The 26898-nt window shown below is 40.8% G+C and overlaps 2 protein-coding genes across 11 annotated transcripts in view; one reads left to right on the top strand and one right to left on the bottom strand.

The window, feature by feature from the left end:
• The window catches only part of SMC1B (structural maintenance of chromosomes 1B), a 62230-nt gene extending 44064 nt beyond the window's left edge, over nt 1-18166 (bottom strand). For 2 of the 8 annotated variants that reach the window (XM_038375907.2, XM_043515274.1), the window contains exons 1-8: nt 17840-18165; nt 15346-15534; nt 11323-11435; nt 6733-6936; nt 5535-5773; nt 4825-5083; nt 3800-3940; nt 1227-1309 (exon numbers count right to left, since the gene is read on the bottom strand). In XM_038375907.2, the coding sequence (XP_038231835.1) occupies nt 1227-1309; nt 3800-3940; nt 4825-5083; nt 5535-5773; nt 6733-6936; nt 11323-11435; nt 15346-15534; nt 17840-17948 (1337 nt within the window). In that variant the 5' untranslated portion in view covers nt 17949-18165. Of the gene's footprint in view, nt 1-1226; nt 1310-3799; nt 3941-4824; nt 5084-5534; nt 5774-6732; nt 6937-11322; nt 11436-15345; nt 15535-17839 lie in introns of those variants that run through there. The other 6 variants (XM_038375936.2, XM_043515301.1, XM_038375926.2 and 3 more) reach the window with 5 other exon arrangements.
• Nucleotides 18167-18168: 2 nt separating this feature from the next.
• RIBC2 (RIB43A domain with coiled-coils 2) overlaps nt 18169-26898 on the top strand; it is a 30448-nt gene continuing 21718 nt past the window's right edge. For 2 of the 3 annotated variants that reach the window (XM_038375999.2, XM_038375989.2), the window contains exons 1-2: nt 18169-18566; nt 23899-23980. In XM_038375999.2, coding sequence (XP_038231927.1) covers nt 18450-18566; nt 23899-23980 — 199 coding nt within the window. In that variant the 5' untranslated portion in view covers nt 18169-18449. The remainder of the gene's footprint in view (nt 18567-23898; nt 23981-26898) is intronic. The other variant, XM_043515325.1, reaches the window with a different exon arrangement.

Raw genomic sequence — 26898 nt, 5'->3', positions numbered from 1 at the left:
TTTTATTCCACAGATTTGAGCATCTGGGCTGAACTCAACATCTTTATATGGGAACAAGATTTTGATGCATGAAAGTCAAATTATGAGATAATTTTAAGAAAGACTTTACTAACAAACAAGTTGAACTGCTACCATTTATAAAATTTGCTATCTATACAATTAATGTCATCTTTTGCTAAAATTAAGTGGTTAACAGAATATTTGTTCAGCTGTTCTAAAAAGACCAGACACTGGACCACTACATTATAGACGTTAAACCAAATACTTTTTGGCTATCCTTTATATGCATGTTTTTCACATAAAAAAAAAAAAAGGCTTCTATTTATTTTCCTGGTTATTCACAGGATTTTTTCAGCTACTTACATAGGGATTTTGTCACACAGCTCACATGGTTGGAAGCAGTAATATATTTTAAATGTTTCTAAGTTGAGTCCAAAATCTGCTCTCAGATACATGCCCACAGAGGGCATAATTTGACCGTGAATCAATACGATGTACAGTTTTGCAAAATTCACATGATCTGAAAAGTCTATGGCAAAATCATGTCCCACTTTACACACGTGCACAGGGCATAAGGTACTCCCCTGCTCACCTGTGCATTGGGTCACAACATCCCTTCACTGGGCTGAAGCTCCTCCTCCATGGCCATCCCCCTGTAACCCATCCAAGTACAAGCCAGCACAACTGAGCCAGTGTGTGTGGGGGTGCAGGTGGGGTGCGGGAAAGTAATATATGTGACAGGAAAAGAGGTGGTGCAATTACTCTGCATACTCAAGAACAGGGGCAGGAGGAAGACATGGACCAGGGAACAAATTGTGACTAATTCACAATCTGGCCTCTATTCAGCTTCTAGGGCAGCAAAACTATTAAACTGCTTTCTGCCCTTTTATTCAAGCCTTGTGGTAAATCCACAATCTAGTCCATAATGAAGACATAATCCTCATATACTTATGAGGGAGAGGAAGCAATCACAAAAAACAAAAAGTGTGAAGTAACATCTGGGAGGACAGTAGCATCATTCACAGATGACTCTCCCCCCTGAATCCAATTTCAACACCCAAAATTATTGAAAAATTACAACTAAGGACAAACAACAGGATTTAATGCAAGACAAATACTACCCTGATATTTAAAAATACACCTTAAAAAAGGCCAGTTTTCAACAATTTTTTTTATAATATGAAAAGTGTCTGAATTGCAATTTATTTAAAAAAAAAAAAACATACATGCATGACTGAGTATACTCCTCCAACTTCTGAATTCGCTTTTTGTGGTCTTCTATCTGTTCCACAACTTGCTTTATACTTTCCTAAACAACCATAAATAGGATGCAATTTACAAAAGTAAACAATTCTAAAGCCAATTTGCTAATAATATATATCACTAAATTTTCAAAGTGGGGCACTGATATTTAGTTATGTGACTGACCTTAACCATGAAATAGCCATTGAAGTCAAGTCACAGCATATCACTTTGCATATTTAGTGGATAGCAATTTCCCATGTGAATAATATACCATATCTACCAAAACTACACTATTGTTTTCAATCCAATTAGTACAGAGATTCTTCAATGTGAATGGATCTTGACACTTTCATAAAAACAAGTTGGTAATACCCTTTTAACATTTAGTTCAATACCAAAGTTTAGGATTTAAAATAAATTCAAGAAAGTTTTACAAAATCTGCTAACAGACTTGCTTTCTTTGTTTTATAAATACTTGAAATTTTAAAATGAAGTGTCCCTCTCCAGAATTTGAAACCTAACATCACAGCTTTGTACTAGTGAATATAAACCAGCTAGTGAAATTACTAGTCTTTTTTCCACTGTCCAAACTGAATAAAGTACAAAAACCTAAACCAAAAAAGTGTCCCTTATTTGGTGACAGGAAAATTAGATTTCAAATTCCTTCACTTTCATTGATCTGAATGTCAATAAAGTAGGTAACAATCTTCATTTCCTTATTTTTAAACCATACTAGTTGTTTCAAATATTTAAAAACATGAAGCAGACATCAGCTGTAAAACTGTCTCTTAAAAAAAAAAATGAAAATATGTTCACCCTGTGAAATGCAGTTATGCTGCTCTGATTAACAGCTAAGAAAATGGAGAATAGTTATTCAAACATACCACTGCATTCTATTTATAATGGGTAAGAATTGTTTCAAAGCTCAGAACAATTCAGAGACAAGGAGTTGCATTAGTTCCATTTTATGGTAGTAATTTTTACTGGAATTCTGTTTATGTAAAATTCCAGAAAGAACTCTAGAGTAGTACTATGTGCCTTCTTTTCCTCAAATGTTTAAGTGTGGATATGGCCACCTCCAAATGTTCAAATATGAGTTCATAAGAGACACAGCTTCAGCATCTTTCAATTCCTTTCACTAAGTAAAGGAGACCAATCAGATTTCCAAAGAAGTGGGGATAGTGAGAAGAGAGTGCAGTATCTAAAAGTTGTATTACTCTAAATAGCTACATACAAGTATAGAATTGCCTCTGTGTATTCTCATTTGTGGAAGATTAAAAGCAGTACCCTCCCCCTTCCCGGGCAAACACACAGTTGGAAGAGTTCTGATTTAAAAAATATGACTGTTGAACTGCTCTTCTGAAAAAGGTATTTGTGGACGATTAGCAATCCAAGCAACTACTTTGGAAATCTATGCCAAGGAAACACCGTGTACCAAAAAAAAAAAAAAAAAAAAAAAAACAACAATGTTAGATATAGTAGAATGAGCTCAATCCTGGAACATGAGCAAACTTGTACATCCACTGGGAAAGTCTAATTCATTTTGAAGTTTTCTGAATATATATATATTTATTTATTATATAAGATGCATCTACACCTTCTCTCTATGTAAAAAGATGAAGAAGGCCACATACAGCTGACGCTGCACTTCATAGTAGTTGATAAAACCACAAGATTTGCACAGGGAATTGGGAAAAAAAAAAACCCCACCTCAAATCCCAATTGCAGCAACGTTTCCAGGGAAAGGCAAGCCTTTAACTTGGACTCTGTTCTTTCTGCCTCCAGGTATAAAAGGTCACACAGAATGAACCCTGAGCAGGAAACTAACCTTCTTCCAAAGAGAGAAAACAGCAAGCGCTCTGGTGCGATGCAAGTATTTTATTGTCACATGACACTTGTTCTGACCTACCATAAGTCAATGGTACAAGGAACCAGAAATGCTCACTTTTGTGTCTATGCAGTTGGAATAAAATCCACACCCTGGAACTGAATTCCAAAAGCAGGTAGGAAACCAAAAAATTGTCCTGATCCCAAGAACAGAAAAATCAGCCACAACATTCTCCAGGTGGAAAGCTAACTACAACGGAAAAAGGAAAGAGTTGACAAGACACACTGTTGATACTGCAGAGTCCCAACACTACAGTAATCATGGTAAGAAGGACCTGAGGACAGTGTGTATCTGACTCTCTTAATTGCAGATCTGAATGTTTATATTGTAAGCAGCTTTCACGAAGCCACGTCCTAGAAGAGATATGTGAAGTAATTTTTGAAGGACAAAGAGCCAGCCATGTGGCAGTAGGTCTGTCAGAAGAGAAGCACAAACATATGCACTGTATCAAGGTTGTTGAAAAAAGAAAAGGAGTACCCGTGGCACCTTAGAGACTAACAAATTTATTAGAGCATAAGCTTTCGTGAGCTACAGCTCACTTCATCGTTTTTTGGTAAAGAATGTATTCAGTGCAATTTATAATGGCAGGGAAGGACAAATATTAGACAAAAAGAGACAGGGTTTCTTTTCCCCCAATAAAATTAAATTCCATCTCAGTATATATACCTCAATTTCTTTTTGCTTCCTCTCATCAAGTGTCATCCTTTCTAGATCCGCTTTTTGTTCCCACTGCAGTTTTTCTAGTTGCTGGGTCAATGTCGCTACTTTCTTTCTCGTTAGTTCTTTTAGCTCTTTATACTGATCCAGCTGTACAAACAGATTCAAATATTACTCCCGCCCTTAAACATAAAGGGAAATTTTCACTATATTATGTGCTTGACTAGCAAATTAACAGCCTTATTAAAACTACAGATTGTGAATTACTATCCAGTTATGGAGCCAAGTATTGGCAATCAGATGCCATGAAAGAAAACTCTAAACTAGACTGTAGGCAAGAAAAACAGGAGAATAAAGTTTCAAGTTGTGTTTTAAATAAGTCATTAGGCAAACTAAAGCTTCCATAAACATTTCTGAAAAAAGGAGAGGACCAAGACATCATCTAGATGCTGAGTAGCCCAAAAGTCAAGGAATTATTCTTAAAAATAACAGTTATTTTGATACAATGTGGGAAGCCTCCAAGGAGAAAAATTTGTAAAGGTATACAGAAGGGTTTAATTTTGGGGCAACCCGATAAATTATGCCTAAGATTGACAAATCTTTTCACTAATGAGGAGTCGGAACTCCTCCACATTAGTGAAAAGATATGTCAACCCTGGGCATAATTTATAGGGTTGCCCCAAACTACAGGGACAATAGGAAGGAAACTTACCAATCGTGTTCTGCGGAATTTAATGTATAATACAAAAAAAGTTTTTTTTAAAAAAAGACTTTTTAGCTCTAATGGTTGCAGAAATAATTTTCTCAATGTGAACTGGAAAATTATGCAGTGATGTCTTCCTGAAACAACTTTCTATCAGAACTGTGAACTGATCTTATCTGTAGCAGATGGGCTGTAACCACTCTTTTAAAACAATGGGTGAAATCATGGTCCCAATGAAGTCAATGGCAAACTCCCATTAGTTTTAACAGAGCCAGGATTTTACTCAGTCTAGTACTTCCCCTCCCCCCTGCAACTCCCCACAACAACTCACTTGACTTGCTTCCAGCTCAACATCTGCTCTTCTCTGTAACATCTCCTCTTCAACCTTCCTTTCATATGCTCTCCAACTTCTCTCAACATCAGTCAGCTCAGTGTCCAATTCTTTTATGTTTTGCTCTTGTTTAGCAAGGTGTTTCTCATTATCTTTTAAAGATTTCTTAGCCATATCTACTTTCTTGATTTGGTGAGAAGTGTTCTCCTTTGCTTTAATATACTGGGGCCTTTTCTGATTCAATGACGCTTCTAGGGTTCTTTAGGGGGGAGGGAGGGGAAAAGATGCATTTTTGTCAACGTTCTGTTTCAGGAAAACCAAGAAATGAATAAGAATAAAAAAAAATTTTTTTTAAAATCACCTTTTAGGTGGGGACCACGTATGATATGTTTCAGTCCAAAGGTCATATTTTGATACATATAACTGAAAGCAGGTTTAAATATGAAGTACAATGCTATACCACACCTACAATGTTGTAGTGAACAGGTAAAATGTTTTATTGAGAATAGTGACAAATAAAGTGGCTGAAAATTAAGTATTATATATATTATTCTGTAACATGGTGATTACTATTTTAGAAATCTCCAATTGACTTCAGTGGGGTCAGAATTTCACCCACTCTCTTGATCAGGAAATACACATTGAAGAATAACTTAGAATGCAGACTAACTCTCAAAATCTCAGTTCAGTCCTATCATAGGAAAACTTACTTCATTTCTTTTTCCATGTGTTGTTGGTCTCTATTTAATATTCCAAGCACTTTTTTCTTAGCTTTAAATGTGTCTTCAGCAGAAGAAAGGGAGTCTTTCTTGGTATTCACATCCATGTTCTTTGCACCCAATTTATTGTTCAAAAAGTCAATTTTTTTCTCGTTGTGATAAAGTCGGAAAAGTTGCAGCTGTATCCTGTTTTCTTTCAACTCTTCAAGCAGCATCTGGTAACGCTCTGCCTACAAATAGCAAATTTTTATTTGCGGTTTAAAAAAGGATTTTTAATCACTAGCAGTCTTAATCTCAGGTCCAGAGTAAAATGAGTAAAGTACTGGTGACTATGATTCCAGAAAAGTGCACCGAACACCTCAGCCATATATAATGCAGTAGTTACTATAAGAATTGCTAGCCCTGCAGAATAAGTCATTTATTTCATTAAAACATACTTATGACCACTGCACCTTGTATACTTAGAAACTACTATATTCAACTCCATTTCCTGTTGAATATTATGAATTCCACCCAATAGTAAGTCATAACTGCTTTTTTTCCCCCTCTCATGCGTGCACTCAGGCAACAAACTTCACAATACAGGGTCACTGAACACTCCAGTGAAAGGAAGAATGTAGACATTTAGCTTGGTTTCAATAAGTTTCACACCTCTGGAACAAAGCTCACTATGACTGGGCAGCAAGTTGGAGGATTGGGCCTTCTGAGATCAAGTATTTTTGGATGTAAAGTTTATTCTTCCATTTTTAAAACATTCTGCCCAGTAAGTGCCACTACTGCATCACATAGTGACTGTATAAAAAGGGCAGAAGTACAGAAATGACATACTACTGATGTATATGGGCAGAAGACACTTAACTATTCATCCTGTCCCACAGGAAAACTTAGTGTGTTCCTTGCTGATTTTTTTTTTGTTAAGTATTTCAGTTTATACAAATTAACCAACCACATTATGTGGAAAAACACTGACTGAAAAACACTTCTTGAAGAACCACCACTTTCCACAGAAAACAAGGAAAATTTATTTATTGTAAAATGTATTAGAAGTGCTTGACCAAGCTCTATGTACTTTTACTAAGGTTCTGAGACTATAAACTCACACTATGCTAACAGAGTTTGCAGGATCAACCACCACGCCGTATGTTTTCTTATATATGAAAACCTCCTTTTATGTTATTTTTTGCATTACCTCCTCTTTCTCTAACTTTGCATGCTTGCGTTCTACTGCCACATGTTTTTTCTTGTTATAATTAAACTGCGCATCCCCCTCTGCCTGTTGCATTTTCTTCTTCTTTCTGTCATATTCCTCAGCAAACTCCCATGAATTACTAATTTGTTCAAAAAGCTGAGTTCTTTCCTTGGGCTTCTTCATTGCAATTGACTCTACTGCTCCCTAGAACAGAGTTTCAAAGATGTAGCACTGAGAATCATAGCACTGCAGATTACTGTACTGTACAAAGAGGGAATCTGAACTTGCAGGCAATATTGTGTTATTCACTCTCTTAAAATCAAGATATCACTTAAATGATATTTCACTAGCTTCAACAGCCTCCCAATCAGAGAGGCTTGAAAGTCCACTGAACCTAAACTGGACACTGACACCCCAAATGAGAAAAAACAAAAAAGTTGTGGAATCATGTAGTACTGGCAGCAAAAATCAGAAATTACAATACAAACCTCACTATTCAAGAATTTACATAATTAATCCAAAAAATTTTCTGTACTAAAGATTAAAACTTGGGAAACAAGGGCTCCAGTCAGGAAGTGTTATCACTAATACAAAGTGCAGCATTACGTGATATTTATCCCAATACCCATTAGGTTATGGGACTGGAGGAAGCTGTGATGATATTGACGTAAACTGTGAACGTATAGATCATTGTTGTAACCAGGATCCTATGGTTGCACCAGTTCTTATACAGAGGAGGTCAACTGGGGTGTCTATGTAAAGGTTGTAGTTTGCAAGTTATAATTATGCTGTCTGTATGTGTGAATCATCTTTGTATCTGAAGTTATGAATATTGGCTATGTATGTGTTTGATTTTAAGTAGCCTCAGTGAAGCATTTGGTCAGCTTCTTGAGAAGGGACTATTCTCAGTAAGTGCCCAATCAAGGAACACTTAACTAACAATGGACTTTGGGAGACATCAATCCACATCTGAGCTTTCCTGGGAATGTTCAAACTAACATGTTTCAGAGTAGCAGCCATGTTAGTCTGTATCCGCAAAAAGAACAGGAGTACTTGTGGCACCTTAGAGACTAACATTCATTAGAGCATAAGCTTTCGTGGGCTACAGCCCACTTCATCGGATGCATAGAATGGAACATATAGTAAGAAGATTAGATAGACAGATAGACAGACAAGGTGGAAGTTGCCATACAAACTGCAAGAGGCTAATTAAGTAAGATGAGCTATTAGCAGCAGGAGAAAAAAACTTTTGTAGTGATAATCAAGATGGCCCATTTAGACAGTTGACAAGAAGGTGTGAGGAAACTAACATGTAACAATGGTGTCAGACTGCAAAAAGCTCAATTATTCATAGATATGTGACTTGCCCAGATGGCTAAAGACTGCATCTTGTGGCTGTGATGTTGCCCAAGAGAGAATATAAAAGGCCCTGGAAACCCCTCCATTTTATCTTCAGCTGGCTCAAAAGATAGCCTCTCCACCCCATAGAGATGCCTGAAAGAAACTGGAACAAAGGACAGTAACTATGGGGGTGTGAGTGATTGCTGAACCCAGACTAGGAAGGAGTCTAGTCTGTCAAAGAAGCTTGTTGGAACATCTCGGAGGGTGAGATTTGCCTGCATTTAGTTTCCTACTGTATTAGGCTTAGACTTGCATGTTTCTGTTTTATTTTGCTTGGTAATTTACTTTGTTCTGTCTGTTATTACTTGGAACCACTTAAATCCTACTTTTTATATTTAATAAAATCACTTTTTGCTTATTAATTGACCCAGAGCAAGTAATTAATTCCTGGGGGAGCAAATAGCTGTGCATTTCCCTCTATCAGTCTTATAGAGGGCAAACAACTTATGAGTTTACCCTGTATAAGCTTTATACAGAGTAAAACAGATTTATTTGTGGTTTAGATCCCATTGGAAACTGGGTTTCTGCGTGCTAGAGACAGGAGCACTTCTTAAGTGGTTTTCAGTTAAGTCTGCAGCTTGTGTGGGACATGGTTTTGACTTGGGTCTGTGTTTGTAGCAGACTAGCATGTCTGGCTCAACAAGGCAGGGTTCTGAAGTCCCAAGATGACAGGAAAAACAGGCTCAGAGGTAGTATCAGCACATCAGATGGCAGACCCAAGGGGATTTCTGTGACCCAACCAGTCAGAGAAGTTTTTCAAATGAAAATTTTCTGAGAGAGTTTACATGATGTAGATTCAGTTCCTTCCATATTTTCATAATTTTTTTAAACAGACAAGTTAGTAGAGCTTGAAAATTAAGTACTGTATATATTTATTCTGTAACTATGATTACTATTTTGATATGTATTATCTACATTTAAAGGAAAGCTAAATTAGCAGAAGAGATTTTTAGATATCTAATTAGAAGGAATATGAAACTAAAAATACTTATCTGCCAAATACAATATTTTAACAGACTTGTGAGGCAGATTAGGACTAAGAACTCAAATCCCATTATCAACACTGAAAGTAAGTTTCAGTTATTTTAAGATCATATGCTTTTTTAAAAATTGTTTTGGGGTTAATTTAACATCTGGTTAAACTAAACAGATTGGAGAACTCAATAACTGATATTATGAACAATGGGATATAGTCTTTCATCTGCTTGTCACCAATTCAAATCCACCATAGTTCCCTAATTACCAAAAAGAGTACTCACAGATGGTTCCATAGTCTATGTGATTTTACTCTATTTCCCAGTGGATATACACCTCCAACTCAAAAAAAACCAAAAACCAAAAAACACACTATCACCATTAGCATCCTTACTGGTAGTCTCAGACAGGCCAAGAACTGACCAGATAAGAAAAACGAAGTTTCACCTTGGAAGTGATTCTTCAAAGGAGTATTTGGGCTCATTAATAGGCCAATGTGGGGAAGGTGATATTGTGAGGCACCTTCTCCATAAATAAAAGACTTTGGTCTCTAGTGATGTCAAATAAGTGGCTGTGATCCAGGGACCTCTTGGTACCAACTGGCAGAGTGCACAGGGTTTTACAGGGATCCCCTGGGTTGGATATATGCATAATAGTTCACTGAAGCATGGCATGTAAGTTCTCTACCAAGAGCCAGTAGCCCACTGGTTATCATACTCACTGCAAAATATGTGTACAGATAATATTTAAGGAGTTATGTTTTTATACTAAAAATTGTGTTCTTAAGATCTTGGAGTTAAGGCAAGTAACCAGGAGGTGACATACCTCAGAAATGTTCTTTTTGGACAGAAGGCAGCAGACACCTGTCTCCTAGTCTGGTCATTTGTGTATTGTATGCCTCATAATGTATGCCTTTTTGCATACTGAGCCACAGGCAAAAGAAGTGACTGTGAAATCTACAGAAAATTCACAGGATGAAAGAAACTGAAGGGGATTGCCTGCTTACTACTAAAGACAAAGGACTGTTAGGGTATATCTGGGGATACAAGGAAACACACAGGATCCTTCATCCAGGAGGCAAGCTTACAGCACAGCTGTCTCATGAAAGGAGTGTCACCTGGTTGTAAAACGCTGCAAGGATTTTCAATGAGCAATACTCAACAAGATACTCATGTCTTATAATTAAGCCTCTACTCTAGAAAGTGTCTTTTGATTTTGTTGTATAAATGTAATAATTTGTTTCCAATACTTCTACCTGCTATTATTAGAATCTCTATGGTTTGTTAACCTTATTTACAGTGAAGTCAAGAATAAGTGCTGTGTGTTAAGAGGAGTGGTAATCTGAGGTAGAACTGCTAAGCGGGACTGCCCTGTTTCTTTAGAAGCAGCAAACATGTGAATACTGTGAGCACCCAGTGGACTGGGCCTGGACACTCCAGGGAGATGCTTGGAGGGTTTGAGAATTGGATCATGCCTATCGCCAATCTGCAGAGAAACAGTGGGGCTTGCGAGCTCTAGAGAGGAGTTCTTGCATTGTTCATGGCTGATAGAGTTGGGGCACTGACCCCTAGCAGGCACAGATAAGGCTTCTTCCTGTTTAAGGACAGGTGGTATCCAGAGGCTTGACAACCCTGGGTACACCAGAAGGCATCACAATGGCACCTTTCAAAAGCAGTAAATTCACACTTTAAGAAGATTAATACAAACTAGACAGGACAAAGAACTTCGGAAAATATATTTAAAGAAAAACCGTACTTGTCAAAAAGAGGAACTAGATGTCCTAACAAGATTTTTCCATCCACAATATTTATGAGTATTATAAGTTGAGACAAGAATTATTTTGGCTCAGGAAATAAGGTAGTTAGCCAATTTTAGGTTTTTTGTTTTTTTTTAAATCCAGAACATGAAGACCTTTTACAACCTATAAATTGAAACACAGAAATTCATGGGTTTCCCATGACGAATAATGCTTCCCCCTACCTCCCTTCCACATCCTCTATTGCCCAACACAAACAAAAACCTTGCAATTCCCATTTTATGACCTAGACTTCTTAGGCTAGGACAAGACTTCTATTCGTGCGGGACTAATTACCTGTTTGGCTGACGAGGGAGCAGCATTAACTCTCTAGTCCCATGGACCAAGCATGTTACCTCTACAGAACTCCTAATCTGCACTCAAGCTTTGGGAGGTTACCAAGTTCCTTAAATGCTTACCTGAAAAACCATGCAGTTCCTTGCTTTGACAATTATGCCTATTTTTTCAAGCTCTGCTGTGTAAACAGATCGGCTAACAGCTTTATCATTGAAAAGAAACTCAGAACAACTTCCTAATAAAGGAAGAAATAACAAAATTTAAGTATCATGTAAACAAATATTTGAATATTAATTTATGTTGTGCATTTGACACTTTATTTAATCTGTTCACCTGTTCCCCTTTTTGTAAATCAAGAACGTCTACACTTCTTCTGAGGTCCAGAAGGAGGTGAGTGACAAACCATGTGAAAGTCTCTGGGTGAAGATAAGACGGGGGAGGGAGGGGGAAAACAAGGTTGACATGAGGGTAGAGGGTCTGCTATAGACAACCGAATCAGGAGGAAGTAGTGGATGAGGCATTTCTATGACAAATTTCTAGAACAGAAATATCCAAAACCTAAGACCTGTGCGTAATAATGATGGATTTTAACTACCCAGATATCTGGTGGAAAAGTAATATGACAAAACACAAAATGTCCAATAAGTTCTTGGAATGTGTTGTGGAGAACTTTTTGTTTCCGAAGGTAGTGGAGAACAGCAGTCATTTTTGGCTTGATACTGACTAACAAGAAGGAATTGGTTGCAAATCCAAAAGTGCAAGAGAACTGACAGTAATCATAAAATGATATATTTTATGATTTGAAAGAAAGGAAAAATTGAGGGCAGCAGAATAAGGAGGAAAAAAAAAAACTTCAAAAAAGCAGACTTTAACAAACTTGGAGAACTGGTAGGTGAGGTTCCATGGGAAGAAAAGATAAGTGGAAAAAGGAGTTCAGGAGAGCTGGCAGCTTCTCAAGGAGATAATATTAAAAGGCACAACAGCAAACTATCCCAATGGGAAAGAAAGATAGGAAGAACAATAAGAGGCCAATTGAGCTGCATCAGGAGCTCTTAAATGACCTGAAAATCAAAAAGGAATCCCACAAAAAGTGGAAACATGAACAAATTGCTAAGAATGAGTACAGAAGACTAGTACAAGCATGTAGGTACAAAATGAGAGAGGCTGCAGCACAAAATGACTTATAACTAGCAAAGCACATTAAAGGCAGTAAGAAGTGCTATATATACACACAGGAAAGTGTCGGTCCACTACTTAGCGGGGAAGGAGAGCTACTAACTGACTACACCATGATGGAAGAGGTTAATGCCTGTTTTACTTCAATCTATACTAAAAAGGTTAATTGTCATTGGATGCTTAACACAATTAAACAACAAAATGGAAGGAATGCAAGCCAGAACAGGGAAAGAACAGATTAAATATTTAGCTAAATTAGATGTATTCAAGTTGTTAGGGCATGACAAAGTTCACTCTAGGGTACTTAAAGAACTGGCTGAAGCAATCTCAGAACCATTAGAGATTATCTTTGAGTTACTAACCAAGTGGATAGGAGGGGAGGAAGCAGTAAACATGATATCTTGATTTCAATAAAGTTTTTGACACTGTCCCACTTGACACTCTCATAAGCATGCTAGGATAAAGTGGTCTGTATGAAATTGCTATAAAATGGATGCACAACTGGTTGAAAAACCATACTCAAAGAGTATCATTGGTTCACTATCAAACTCGGAGGTTGGATCTAACGGAGTCCTGCAGGGGTCTGGTCTGGTAATAGTCAATATTTTTATTCATTACTTGGATTAATGAAGTGGACAGCATGCTTATAAAATCTGTTGATGACACTAAGTTGGGAAGGGTTGAAAGCACTTTGGAGGACAGGATTAGAATTCAAAGTGACTATGACAAATCAGAGTATTAGTCTGAAACCAAGAAGATGAAATTCAATACCGACAAGTTCAAAATACTTAATTTAGGAAGGAAAAAAAATTAAATGTACCCTACAAAAATGGGGGTAGTACTACTGCTGAAAAGGGATTATAGTGGTATATAGATTTATAGAATAAATGAGAGTCAATAACGTGATGCACTTGCAAAAAAAGCTAATATCATTCGGTGGGGTATTAACAGGAGTGTTGTACATAAGACATGGGAGGTAACTGTTCCAGTCTACTCAGAATTGGTGAGGGCCTCAGCTGGAGTACTGTGTCCAGTTTTACTTAAGGGAAGATATGGACAAACTGGAGAGAGCTCAGAGAAGAATAAAAAAAATGATCAACACTTTAGAAAACCTGAACTATGAGGAAAGGGTTAAAAATACTGGACATGTTTAGTCTTAAAAGACAACTGAAGGGGGACAGGATAACAGTCTCCAAATATTTTAAGGGCTGTTCTAAAGAGAACAGTAATCAACTGCCCATGTCCACTGAAGAGAGGACAACTAGTAGTCATCTTAATCTATAGCAAGGAAGCTTACATTGGATATTACGAAAGACTTTAACTATCAGACTAACAAAGTATTGGAACAGATTACCAAGGAAAATTGTGGAATCGTCATCATAGGAGGCTTTTAAGAACAGCTTAAACATGGTCTAGGTAACCCTGCTTCAAAATGGAGGGTGGACTAGATGAACTCTCAAGGTCCCTTCTAGCTCTACATTTCTATGATCTCCAGAATACAACCATTATTTTCAAATATGGACATTACAGCATTAGCCACACCTGTTACTACCAGTCTTTACTACCATAACATACTGAGGACTACCCCTGAAGTCCACCCGGGCACTGGAGCTAGAGCAGAACACAGCTGCTCTCCTCCTGAGTGGCGTGGGGCAGTTGCATCTCCTTTGCTCAGGTCTCTGCACTGGCTTCCTTTTCTTTTCTATGTGGAATTCGAGGTGTTAACCTTTAACGACTGGAATGCTCAGTGACCACTGGATACAGCTACTAGTCCTATACCTCACCTAAAAGTAATTAGGATTGGGCTTGAGAGTGCTTCCAGTGTTGGAAACCGTGGCCCAGATTCTCAAAGGTATCTAGGCACCTAACTCCCATTGATTTCAATGGAAGTTAGCAAAAAGAAAAGAAGTACTTGTGGCACCTGTCATAATGGAAGTTAGGAGTCTAAATAGCATAGAGAATCTGGGCTTGTGTCCATAACATGGCTTTCACAGAGGACTTCCCCATGGAACTCACTTCCTTTGGTAAACTCTCAGAGCCACAGTTGGGCAATCATTGCGGGGGGGGGGGGGGAGAAGGTGGGAACATAACATGTATTTTGTTTAGCATCTGATTAACTCTTCTACTTGGTTACTGTTTTCATCCTTATAATTACAGCACCAGGCTATCATGAAAAGTACTTTAAAAATTGGCTTAATTCCAAAGGATTCATTAGCCCATGTTGTACTATCAGACTATTATATAATTAAGATTTAAAAATAAATATTCCACTGCAAGTTTTCTGTATCAAGCACAGAAAATATTTGAAGCAAAACCTACTACACCTCTACCCTGATATAATGTGGTCCTCGGGAGCCAAAAAAAAAAAAAAAAAAAAAATCTTACCGCATTATAGGTGAAACTGCATTATATCAAACTTGCTTTGGCCTCAAGCATTTCTGTTATTAACAGTCACTTCCTGCCCCCTGACTGACTCCTCAGAACCCCCGACCCATCCAACCCCCCCGCTCCTTGTCCCCTGACTACCCCCTCCAAAGACCCCCTAACTACCCCTCCCAAGAGCCCACTCACTATCTAAGCCCCCCTACTCCTTGTCCCCTGACCGTCCCCTCCAGAAACCCCCCCATCCCTAATCACCCCCAGGACCCACCCAACCCACCTGCTCCCCATCTCCTGACTGCCCCGACCCCTATCCACATGCCCGCCCCCTGACAGGCCCCCTTGGACTCCCACGCTCTACCCAACCCCCCCATTCCCCATCCCCTGACTGCCCTGCCCCTAGAACCTCTGAACCATCCAACCCCCCTGCTCCCCGACACCCCTCAGCCCCTCTGCCCCTTATCCAATCCCTCAGCCCGGCACCTTTAACATGCCGCTCATCTGCCGGAGCGCGCAACCCCACCGTGCAGAGCGCTGCTTTACCGCATTATATCCGAATTCGTGTTATATCCGGGTAGAGGTGTACTTACCTCGAATGATTCTTGAAAATGTTTTCTCTTCTCCATTCTCTTCACAGTACACTATTTTCACACTTGCAGTAGAAGAAAATGGCTTTCCAACATGTGCTCCATGAATAAGTTCTCGAACACTTTTCACTCTTAAATTAGCTGTTCTTTCACCCATTACAAAACTAAGGGCATCCATTATGTTTGATTTTCCTTTAAAATGAGCAAAAACATTAACTTTTAATTTTAGAGTTAGATAGGTATGAACATACTTAGCCGACTACTTATTTTTAATCTTTTATTTCTATTTCAGTTTTGTTGTCTTCCAGAACCTATGTATGCATTTAAGAAACACCTATTTAAAATAAAATTTTAGAAGAGGTTTACATGTTTGAAATTTGAATTTATAACCAATAGCTAGGTTTCAGAGTAGCAGCCGTGTTAGTCTGTATTCGCAAAAAGAAAAGGAGTACTTGTGGCACCTTAGAGACTAATAAATTTATTTGAGCATAAGCTTTCGTGAAGTGAGCTGTAGCTCACGAAACCTTATGCTCTAATAAATTTGTTAGTCTCTAAGATGCCACAAGTACTCCTTTTCTTTTAACCAATAGCTAGTATCAATGTCTGCAACAGATTATTATAAAGTGTTTCACCACTGAATTCCATACTTAGTTTATGACACATCCAGGTCTATACACCCTTTATCTAAGCATGTCTAATTTCTCCCCTTTACTTCAGTTTGCCTGACAATATCAGTTGCTCAGTACATACTACGGTCATTGACAACGTTACCGAAATATTCCATAATGCATTTAGAACTCTTTCTTACAGATTCTTGAATTCCAAATAATGTCTTTTTCATATTTCCTTACACTATTATGAATAATTTTTCTGCTAATATTTATAATACTTAGCACATTATCTTTCCACCAAAACTTTTTTCCCCTCACCCTTTCTCTTATCTGTCACTCATGATAGCACCTCATTTTTCTGGTCTCCCAGAATCACTACTTCACCATTACACTGTATCTTCCTCTCTCTTGCCCTCTGGCCCAAAATAGCTGAAAAGGGGGAAAAAATAAGAATATTCTTGAACTGAATGTTGGGGATTACACAGTATCAGAGTTTCTTCTGGCTACTGATTCATGTAATTTATGCTGATTTAACTGGATGAGAATCTGAAAAACTTAATTCAATATTTTAAACATTGGAAACAGTGGGGAGCAGGGTTGAGTGATCCACTAACACAAAAATTAAATTAAAGCAATGAAAAATATTAACCAATACTACTTTGCATTTCTCAGACAGCTTAAATGTGGAAACTAAAAGCAAAAAGGGGTGAAGTTACTTAATCAAGAGCCAACTAAGTCAACGGCAGAGCTGGAAACTGAACCCAAATGTCCCAAATCCTAAGCCCCTGCAGTAACCACTGGACAACTCTCTCCCTCCTTGGATAAGACTGTTGTAGCGTCTACTGCTTTTTCTACACAAGTCCATGAAAAAAAATCTCCCATTGGTTGAGCTGTGGTAGGTGATGCAAAACAATGCATGCCCATGTTTTTACTGTCACTTAAGTTAAACTTGCTCCAAATGTGATCAAAACAAGAACAGATCCAGCTATCAGGGCTTGGTCCGTGCTGTGATTCCCGACAGCACCAACTGGAGAGGGTTTATAAGGCCGTGTCTACATTGCACTGTCTACTATTAATAATAGAGAAATTTGCACCACTGTAAGTAAGTTTTTTTGTTTTGAGCAGAAAAAGTGGTAGAGTTCAGGCTGAGGTTAGGCTTTATCTTCACTGCTTTGAAAGGTTTTGTTTTGTTTTCCCCCAATGAGACTATGGAGCACAATCGTTAATTATCTTGCAGTAAAACCCCCAGTGGAGACAAGGCCCTTGTTGTGTTTGCCCTGAGATAGCAGGGCAAGATCAGCACTCCAAGCCCGGATTGACCCCACAACTTAGTCTAGGGGCTGGTAAAGCCTTGCCTGCACTAGAATTTGACAGCAGGACAGCCTGCACGTATTAGTCACCCTGAGATAAACACACACCTGTCATCAGTGAAGACAAGGCCCTTTTTTTTTTGGCCTTTTTTTTTTCCTGGAGGGGACGCACCCTGGGTTGCCTGACACCACAACGCAGCCAGGCAAGGCCTGCTTTATGGATGTCTACACAGCAAGCGACAGGAAGTGTGAACCCAGTGTGATGAACTCCAGCTTGCAGAGCTCAGGCTAGGTCGCTAAAACCAGCTGAACAGACACTAGGGCTGGGCCTCTTTAGCCCATCCCTGGCTTCAGACCCCCAAGCGCTGTGTCCACACGGGGGTTTGCGATGCTGCGGTTCCAGCAGGGTAACTGGCATTTTGCCAGTGGGATCAGGGCAGCTGCAGCCACCACTCCTCTGGGGTCTGGCCAGGAGGGGAGTCACTATCCCAGGGTGGGGTAGCTGTCCTGTCCTCAGGCTGGGCCCAGCCCGGCAAAGCCCCAGAGCCTAGTGGGCTGTGGCCTGGCCTCCCCTACCTGATCCGTTGGGCCCAATGATGCAGTTGAATTTCATGAAGGGGCCGATGCTCTGCCGCCCACGCCATGACTTGAAGTTCTCCAGCAGCAGCAGCTTCAGGTAACCCATCCCCGCAGGGCGGGGCGAGCCGGGACCCCCGAGGGGGCGGCGGCCGTTAATGTCTGAAACTCCCCCCCACCCTTAGTAGTTGGTTCACGTGTGTGTGCGCGCGCGCCCGCGCGCGCAGGGGGTGGGCAGGTGTCACGCGCAGCTTCCGCGCCGCGCGCGCCTCCCTCAGGCAACCTGCGGCTTCACAAAAGCGGGACCCCGCAGCGCAAGACCCTGAGGCGAAGCCGCCTCGTGCTAGTTCCCGCGGGAAAGGAGGGCTTGTCTCGCGAGATTTCTGAGGGGCGCGGGACCAGGGAGGAGGAGCCAAAGGGGAGAGGGACTCGACCGCGGAAATTGCGGGGGGAGCAGGCTCGTTTCCGTAGCAACCTGCTCTGTTGACGTCGCCCGGCGGCGGCGGCGGCGGCCCGGCGCAGGTTGGTGCTCGGCGCCGGGGTCTGGAAGAAGGGCTCCGGGAGATCGTCGTTGTTCGGCCTGGGTGGGACCTCGCCCCCCGCGGGCACCATGCGCAAGCTGGGCCTGCAGCGGGACCTGGCCGAGGCGGCTGCTCTGGAGCGGAGGCGGCGGGGCGAGCTGCACAGGCAGAGCCGCATCTTCGACGCCCGAGTCAGGACCGTCGGGGTAAGCGGGATGCGCCTTCCAGGGGAGCGCGGTGGGGGCTGCAGCCTCGTGGTGCACTCTAGGGGCGGGCAGGCGGACTGACCCAAACTCCCCGGCGGGACTGTGGGGTGCCGACTTCTAGGGGGATCGATTAAATGAATGATCGTACATCGGGACTCAAAGGCGGGGCCACAAGTACCTAGAAACGTGGTTTCCAGGGAACAGAAATACCCGAACCCAGGCGTGACGGGGGGGGGGGGGTTTGCCCTGGGGCCTCAAAGTACTTTACAAAGGTGACAGAGTAGCAGCCGTGTTAGTCTGTATTCGCAAAAAGAAAAGGAGTACCGGTGGCACCTTAGAGACTAACAAATTTTCCACTCTATACGGCTAAATTCAGTGCCTTGCATAATCACAGGTTTCAGAGTAGTTAGTCTCTAAGGTGCCACCGGTACTCCTTTTCTTTTTGCGAATACAGACTAACACGGCTGCTACTCTGAAACCTGTCATTATGCAAGGCACTGAATTTAGCCGTATAGAGTGGAAAATTTGTTTGTCTCTAAGGTGCCACCGGTACTCCTTTTCTTTTTACAAAGGTGAGTGTCTTTATCCGCATTAATAGACAGGGAAGCACGGAGTCATGCTGGGTGGACTCACACTTAGAATAATGACAGGTTTCAGAGTAGCAGCTGTGTTAGGCTGTATCTGTAAAAAGAAAAGGAGTACTTGTGGCACCTTAGAGACTAACAAATTTATTAGAGCATAAGCTTTCGTGAGCTACAGCTCACTTCATCGGATGCATCACATTTAGAAGGCACTCCAATTTAGACAGCCTCTCACTCAACATTTCCAGGGTTAGACGATTGCCTCTGCAGTTCTTACATAGGTAGCCCATCCTGCTTCCCTTGAAACCAAGGACAAAACTTCAGCTTTCTTTAATGGAAACTGAATCAGACCCTGTGTGGGTACATATTTAGACTGCAGGGCTGGCCTTACCATGAGGCGAACTGAGGCGACTGCCTCAGGTGCCAGACTGTGGGGGGGGGGTCGCCATTAGGACCCAGAGTTTCAAAGTTTTGGCCCAACCGAGGGGGCATGGGAGTGTCATTTGAGCTTCCCTGCCTCAGGTGCCAAAATGTTGTGGGCCGGACCTGTTAGGCTACATTTACACTACTCACACTACTTGCGGTGGCATGTTAGGTGTATGTAGCTATACGCCACAGTGACAAGCAGGCAGTGCCAACACTGCGGTGTGTATCTACTCGTGTCAGTGAAAGGCTGTACAACAGGGGTGAGGTAGTGGGGAGCTGCTGGAGCCTTGCCCTATGGTAAACATACCTTTATGTCTGTAGGGCTGGATTCCTTACTGCCCTGCGCCTTAAGTAGTCATTTACATTAGTGCAGAGCAAGTGGAAGGTGGACATAAGACACTACCAAATCAGAAAGGTAGCAACACTGCTGTAAATAACTACACAAGATACTGACAACTGAGAATCAGACCCATTATATGTCTGTCTCTTCCAGTTCGTTTTTGTTTTTTGCGGGGTGAGGGACTTCACTAACTTACAGAGGTACAATGAGGCTAAATTATGTTTGTAGTCCTTTGAAAGCCTCAGATGTACTATAGGTAGGTCCCTACCAAATTCATGTTTCAGTATGGTCAAATTCACAGCTACAAGATTTGAAACTTGGTAAATTTCACAGTGTTGTAACACTGAGGGTCCCAACCCAAAAAGGGATTGTGGGAAGGGAGGTTGCAAACCTGTTGTAGGGGGTTATGGGATTACCACCCTCCTGTCCTGTCCCTCCCCAGCTGGAGCTAGGAGCCCCTTTTGCTGGGGTGCTCCCAGCAGCACAGGGAAGATCGGATTGCCCAGTCCTAGAGTGTCCTGCAGCAGGGGGAGGCACCCGAGGTGGATCTGGTCACTCCCGCTTCCCTCCTTCCCCCCCCCGCCCCCGAGCATCTGTGCAGGAGATGGACAAGTCTTTGTCCCTCCCCAGCCCAGCTGGAGCTAAGAGCTCCCTTTGGTGGGGCACTCCTAGGAATAAGGGGACATGGGATTTCACGGGGAAGAGCTTATTTCATGGTCCATGACGCATTTTTCACAGCCGTTAAATTGGTAGGGGCCTAACTATAGACATTAGAGTATATAACCTTCAGTGTTATGAATGTATGAACAATTTTATATTAGTATCACATAAAACTAGATTCAGAATTGGTGAAATCAGTTTCCATCCATTGACTTCAGTGGATTAGACCTGTTTATGACTGATCTGAATTTGATCCTTAGAGTGTTAAGGTTGAATTTTTTTTTACTATCGGTGAGTCATTGGAAGGATAATTTTACCTAGATTTTCAATAAATCCTTGGATTTATGCCTGGGGCCTTTATGCCACAGTCACCTTAGTTACAAGGGAATAAGATGGACCAGTGGTCCATCTGATCCAGTATTCTGTTATCAGTAGTTGCCAGTGCTAGATGCTTCTGAGGAGGGTGCAAGAAATCGTGTACTTGGCAATTGTCAGACAGTCTGCCCACACAGATAAGGTAACTAGACAACTGAAGACCAGTTTCTTGCACAGGGACATTCATCGTTTGGCTTTTGCCATGACATATGTGTCTACTACATGATTTTAAAAGTTTAAAAGATAAATCCTCAGCTGATGTAAACCTGCATATCTCCATTTAATGGAACTAAACTGACCTATACCATCTGAGGATCTGGCCCAACGACTTTTGCACTAGTATGTTGAATCAATTTGCAGGAGAGACAAACATAAGAAATGAAAGATAAACCTAACAAAGGATTCTATACGTGTTGGTTTAAATTAAAATAGTGTAATGTATTCAATATGTTTCAGAGTAGCAACCTAGTTAGTCTGTATCTGCAAAAAGAAAAGGAGTACTTGTGGCACCTTAGAGACTAACAAATTTATTTGAGCATAAGCTTTCGTAAGCACTGAATGCATTCCGATGAAGTGAGCTGTAGCTCACGAAAGCTTATGCTCAAATAAATTTGTTAGTCTCTCAGGTGCCACAAGTACTCCTTTTTCTTTTTGTATTTAACATGTGAAAGGTAACATTCGGAGTGGGGGTTGTCCTATGTTCTGAATTTAAGCGTAGCACAAAGTAGAAAAATCCTGAAGCCTTCAAAATATACAGTATATTTGTGCTTCCAGTCACATTTTTGAAGTGCTTGTATACTACATATGGGCATAGATGTTAATATTATCAGTTCTGTTTAGCTGCTACTTCTGAAGAAGTTTGAAGCAAGCCAGTATCTGACTTCTGAACACTCCACAAATCTTAGAAAAGAGACTGAATCAAAAAGGGCAGGGAGTGTACAGAATGGTTCACTGGCATGGAAATGGGAATCAGGAGACCTTATTTCTATTCTTAACTGCCATTAACTTATTGTGTGATCTTAGGTAAATCACTTTCTCTCTTTATGCACACCTTATAGCATTGGTGTAAGCTCATCTGCAATATGGGTTAATTATGTTCACCAGTCTTTGTAAACATGCTCTGAGATATTTAGCTTTTGTCATTTATAGAAGAGCTAATTTAATTTAGAGCTCATTCTTCTCAGCATCAGGAATTTCTGAAAAGAATGCAAATACACAACCAAATCAAAAATGAATATGAATTAACGTACACAGTATGTATTTGTACAAATAAGGTGTAAAATTACAAATACAGAAAGATTATTATAAGAACAGATTAGAAAAACAGTTGGATGCCTCAGCATAGCAAATAATTCATCACTGCAATGCTATTGATATCTTGGCATGCAGTTAGTGCAATAACTAGGATTTCAAATGCTCTCAGGTTGGGATTCTGGACTATTCAGACTGGTACTAAAGATCTGCGTGATTTGGAGCAGTTCTTTTCTGAGTATTTTCTGGAGAGGAGAAAACTGTTCAGAGAAGGTATATAGCTGGTACAGTAGTTCAAAATTTGTACAATCTGTCCAGTCTTTATTTGTCCATTTTATGCCGCGAATCTACCAAAGGAAGCATTTTTAATTTTTCCTTAACTTGTTACTGAAATTGTGAAGAACTTTATTAACTAAATATTTCCTCATAACTTAGTTTATATTAAGAATCCAGTACTGCATGGTTTTGAACTTTATCATTTGAAGGTGTTCTAGGACTTCTGCTGCTTTCATACTTCATAAGATCAGACTTTGTTTCTTCACCTAATCAGCATATTCAGCAATCCTAGGCCTGGTCTACACTGAGGGGGAGGAGGGGGATCGATCTAAGATGCGCAACTTCAGCTACGAGAATAGCATAGCTGAAGTCAACGTATCTTAGATCAATTTAGAATCACTTCGCGTCCTCGCGGCATGAGATCGACGGCTGCCGCTCCCCTGTCGACTCCGCTTCCGCCTTTCGCTGTGGTGTAGTTTCAGAGTTGGTGGCAGAGCGATCGGGGATCGATTTATCGCATCTACACTAGATGCGATAAATCAATCCCCGATAGATCGATCGCTATCCGCCGATCCGGCGGGTAGTGTGGACGTGGCCCTAGGCAGCATCACACCATATGTCTTTTCTACTGTGATCTGTTTTGTGATCTGTAATAATTAATACCTTTCATTTTTCATCCAAGGATCTAAAAGTGCTTTACCAAGATGATTAAGGATTATTATCCCACTTTTATAGATGCAAAAAGAAATTAAGTCACTTGTCCAAGGTCACACAGAAAATCTGTGGAAGCGTCGGGGACAGAACCCCAGTTGCATGCTGAAAACGCCAGACACAATGCTTCACACTGTGAAGGCTGAAAATTCCTTCTTACCGCCACTTCCGCCTCCAAGATGTTTGAGGCTAAATGGTAGATTTTTACAGAAATGCACAAACTTTTTACAACTGAAAACTATTATAACTCTATTATAATGTGAATGTCAAAAACCTACAACGATTTAATATATGTAAATGGATGAAAGATAAGTAAATTAAGTAGGAATGCCCTGTACTGTGGAAGAAACATTTCATCTAATATATTGGAGCTCAACCTAACCTTGTAATGTTGTTTTGTTTCAGAATAAGAATGTACCTGTTGCTATTAGAATGAAGTGAACAAACAGAAATATTATTGTTGGATTTTCTTTTTGCAGCCACATACTTTAAATAGTAAAGTGCCTGTAATTTACCATTAAAGCCATTTCACTGGCAATAACATAATTCACAGCTGTTTAAAATTATAATTATGCAAGGCAAATACATTCATTTTCTGGCTCAAGTGGACATTTTAATGTAAAAGATTGGACTAAAGCCTGTAAACACACTTTCAATATTTTCAATAGAATAAATATTTTTTACAGAGCTTAATTTTTTTTCATTGTAATAGGTTGATAAGGATGCTTTGGATACTCAGATCAATGATAAGAAGATTCAAGAGGCAAATGAGAAAGCACGACATGAAACAATTGGTATATTTATTGCTATATAAATAATACAATTTTGTATTAGTATATGTAAACATTTGTACTCTCTTGTGATCTTTTCTCACCATTTTCTCCTTTTTAAATGTTTCCACCAGTCTTTTCCTGAGTATTTGCTGTCTTGGAAATGTAGGCCAAGATGTTAAAAATGGGTACTAAAAGTTAGACACCTCTATAAGTGGCCTGAAGACTACTCCTGGGTGAATTCTGCGCAGCTGCGCACATGCATAATTGATGTGCTGCGCATAATTTTTTTTCCCCACAGACAATAACTTCTGCCAGAAAGTTGCTGCAGTTATGCCTTTTGCCTACCAGGGCCTGCTGTGATGCTAGAACAGAGCAGCCATTCCCAAGCAATCCCCAGCTGTGATAGGAAAGGGAAGAGGATACCTTCTTCACAGTGTCGGTGGGGCCAGGTCAGGAGACAGGGGATATGATGGGACAGACAGCTTGGGGCACATGGGGCTGCTGGGGGGGATCAAAAAATGGGGTTCATAAGGGCTATTGGGGGAGGACACACTGGGGCAGGGGCTGAATGGGAATGGAGGTGCAGAGCCACATAGGGACAGGGGGAGGGAATGCAGAGACACATGGGGGAGGGAGTGGCTGAGTGGGGGCACGGGGAAGGGGAATGCCTGAGTGGGGGCACAGAGACATGGGATGGGGGGTGCAAGGACACATGGGGAGTGGGTGTCTAAGTGGGGGTGGAGGAAGATGGGGAGAGAGGGTGCAGGGACACATGGGGACAGATGTGCCTGACAGAATGGAAGAGGCCAGGGGTCACCCAGAGTCTGCATGGGGGAGGCTCACTAACAATTCCTCCTTGCCCCCCCCCCCCCCAAAACTGTTACATATTTCTCCCACCCACACCCAACAATCCTCCAGGTTCACTCACAGGCTCTTTCCCTTTCCCTCAGCTCTTCCATTACCCCTGACTCCCCCAAGCCTTTGCACCGCTTCTGGTGTGGGCGGTGGGGACATGGTTCTGTATTGTAGTTTAAATGAATTACACAAAGTTTTGTTTTTTGTCAAATAGATTCCTTACTAGGCATATAAATACATTTCCTGAATCTTTTTCATTGTCTGTAATATTACAGACATACTTGCTGACAGGTATTTTGAAATACGTTACCAAAATAATTGAAACTGGTGTGATTATATTGTGTTGTTTTGACAAATAAAATATGCAGAATTTTGCAGGATTTTAAAATATTATGTTTAGAATTTTAAATTTTTTTGGTCCAGAATTCCCCCAGGAGTAGAAGACAATGGGAACTGTTGGCTTCTCAGACCTTTTGAAAATCAGTTTAACTTAAAGCATATCAGAAGTCCCAATGAACCCTGTGTGTAAAGTTAAGCTTATGCATAGGGCTACGATTTTGTCACGGAGGTCATGGAATCTGTGACTTCCAGCCCACAGTGCCTGGGAGCTGCAGGGTCCCCCCATTGCCCATGGTGGCTGGGAACTGCGAGGCACCTAGCTCTCAGCTGCTGCGGGCAGGGAAGGGAGTGTCCCGGGAGCTTCCAGCTGCTGTGGACGATGGGGGTGCCCCACAGTTCCTGGCCATCGTGGGCAGCAGCTCAGAGCCACGGGTGGGGGGGGCCGTTGCAGCTCCCAGATGTCCCCCAGGTAGTATGCGGAACCTCTGGCTCCCCATTTTGTCATGCATATTTTTAGTAAAAGTCATGGGATAAATTCACAAGCTTCCATGAATTATTCTTTATTGCCCGTGACCTGTCTGTGATTTTTACTAAAAATATGCATGACACAACCTTAGTCTGTCTTATGCATAATACTTTAAAGGATCAGACTTAGGATCCTCACTTTAGGCACTCATTTTGAAAACCTATGTTGTAGGAATCGCCTAGTGCTGTATCAGCAAATAAAGATACATATGTACTAAAACGGTAATGGATATCTGAGCAAATTTGTATTTTCTTGGTCCCACATTTAGTTTCTAAATGTAAATTAATTTCATAAACCTTGTCCATATGTGAGCACATGACTGATTATGTTTTTCCCTCTTAATTCAGACATAGAAAGTATATCCTGTTTGTTTTTCTATATCACCCTTGAAACAATATCTGTCTTCACTTGAGGGAGAAATTTTTTTTCCCACACTGGGTAAATATTGCTGTACCTACTTAGGCAAAACTTCCGCCTAAGTCAATGGGAGTTTTCTATCAATAAGGTCTTCAGGATTTAGCCCACTCTTTATATTTTGATTTTTTTTATATTGCATCATGTATATACTACATGCCACTAGGAAAGTGTATTTTAATTAATCTGATTCGGGAGTGTGGTGTAAAGCACTCGTCAATTTACTTGGGGAAGGCTGTACAGTTCTGCTAATATTAATAGAACCTGTGCCACTGAAGCACGTGCATCGAAATATCTCTTTACTCCTAGAGGTGCTCCATTATGGACAGCTATCAGTATAGATTGTTTTTGATAGAAACATGAATAATCTAAACCAGGGTTGTGAGTAGGAGCCATTGCTGAGTCAGGGCATAGACACATGATCATGCTGACCACATCCCCTGACATCTAAGCTGCACCATGGCCTACCGTGGCTGGAATGCCCCTCGATGGTTTCATTTGCAAAGGGCCCACAGAGTAACCTCTCTGTGGGTTCAAGAATTGCCAGAATGTAGTAGCCAGCTTCTGCACTGCACAGCTGCTGCTGGGCATGATTTTCCTGGCAGGCATTGATTCACAATAGCTAACAGAATTTGACCCTATAGGAAACTTCCAGAACACGTGCATTCTGACAGAGGCAATGGTCTTTACTTGGGAATTGTATTTAAACAGTTAGACTGTGTACTCTGTGGGACAGGTTTCAGAGTAGCAGCCGTCTTAGTCTGTATTCGCAAAAAGAAAAGGAGTACTTGTGGCACCTTAGAGA

The sequence above is a fragment of the Dermochelys coriacea genome, chromosome 1 (genome assembly GCF_009764565.3).
Source record: "Dermochelys coriacea isolate rDerCor1 chromosome 1, rDerCor1.pri.v4, whole genome shotgun sequence".
Classification (NCBI taxonomy): Eukaryota; Metazoa; Chordata; order Testudines; family Dermochelyidae; genus Dermochelys; species Dermochelys coriacea.
Note: the sequence above shows the minus strand (reverse complement) of the source record. Positions and strands in the feature narration are given on the sequence as shown.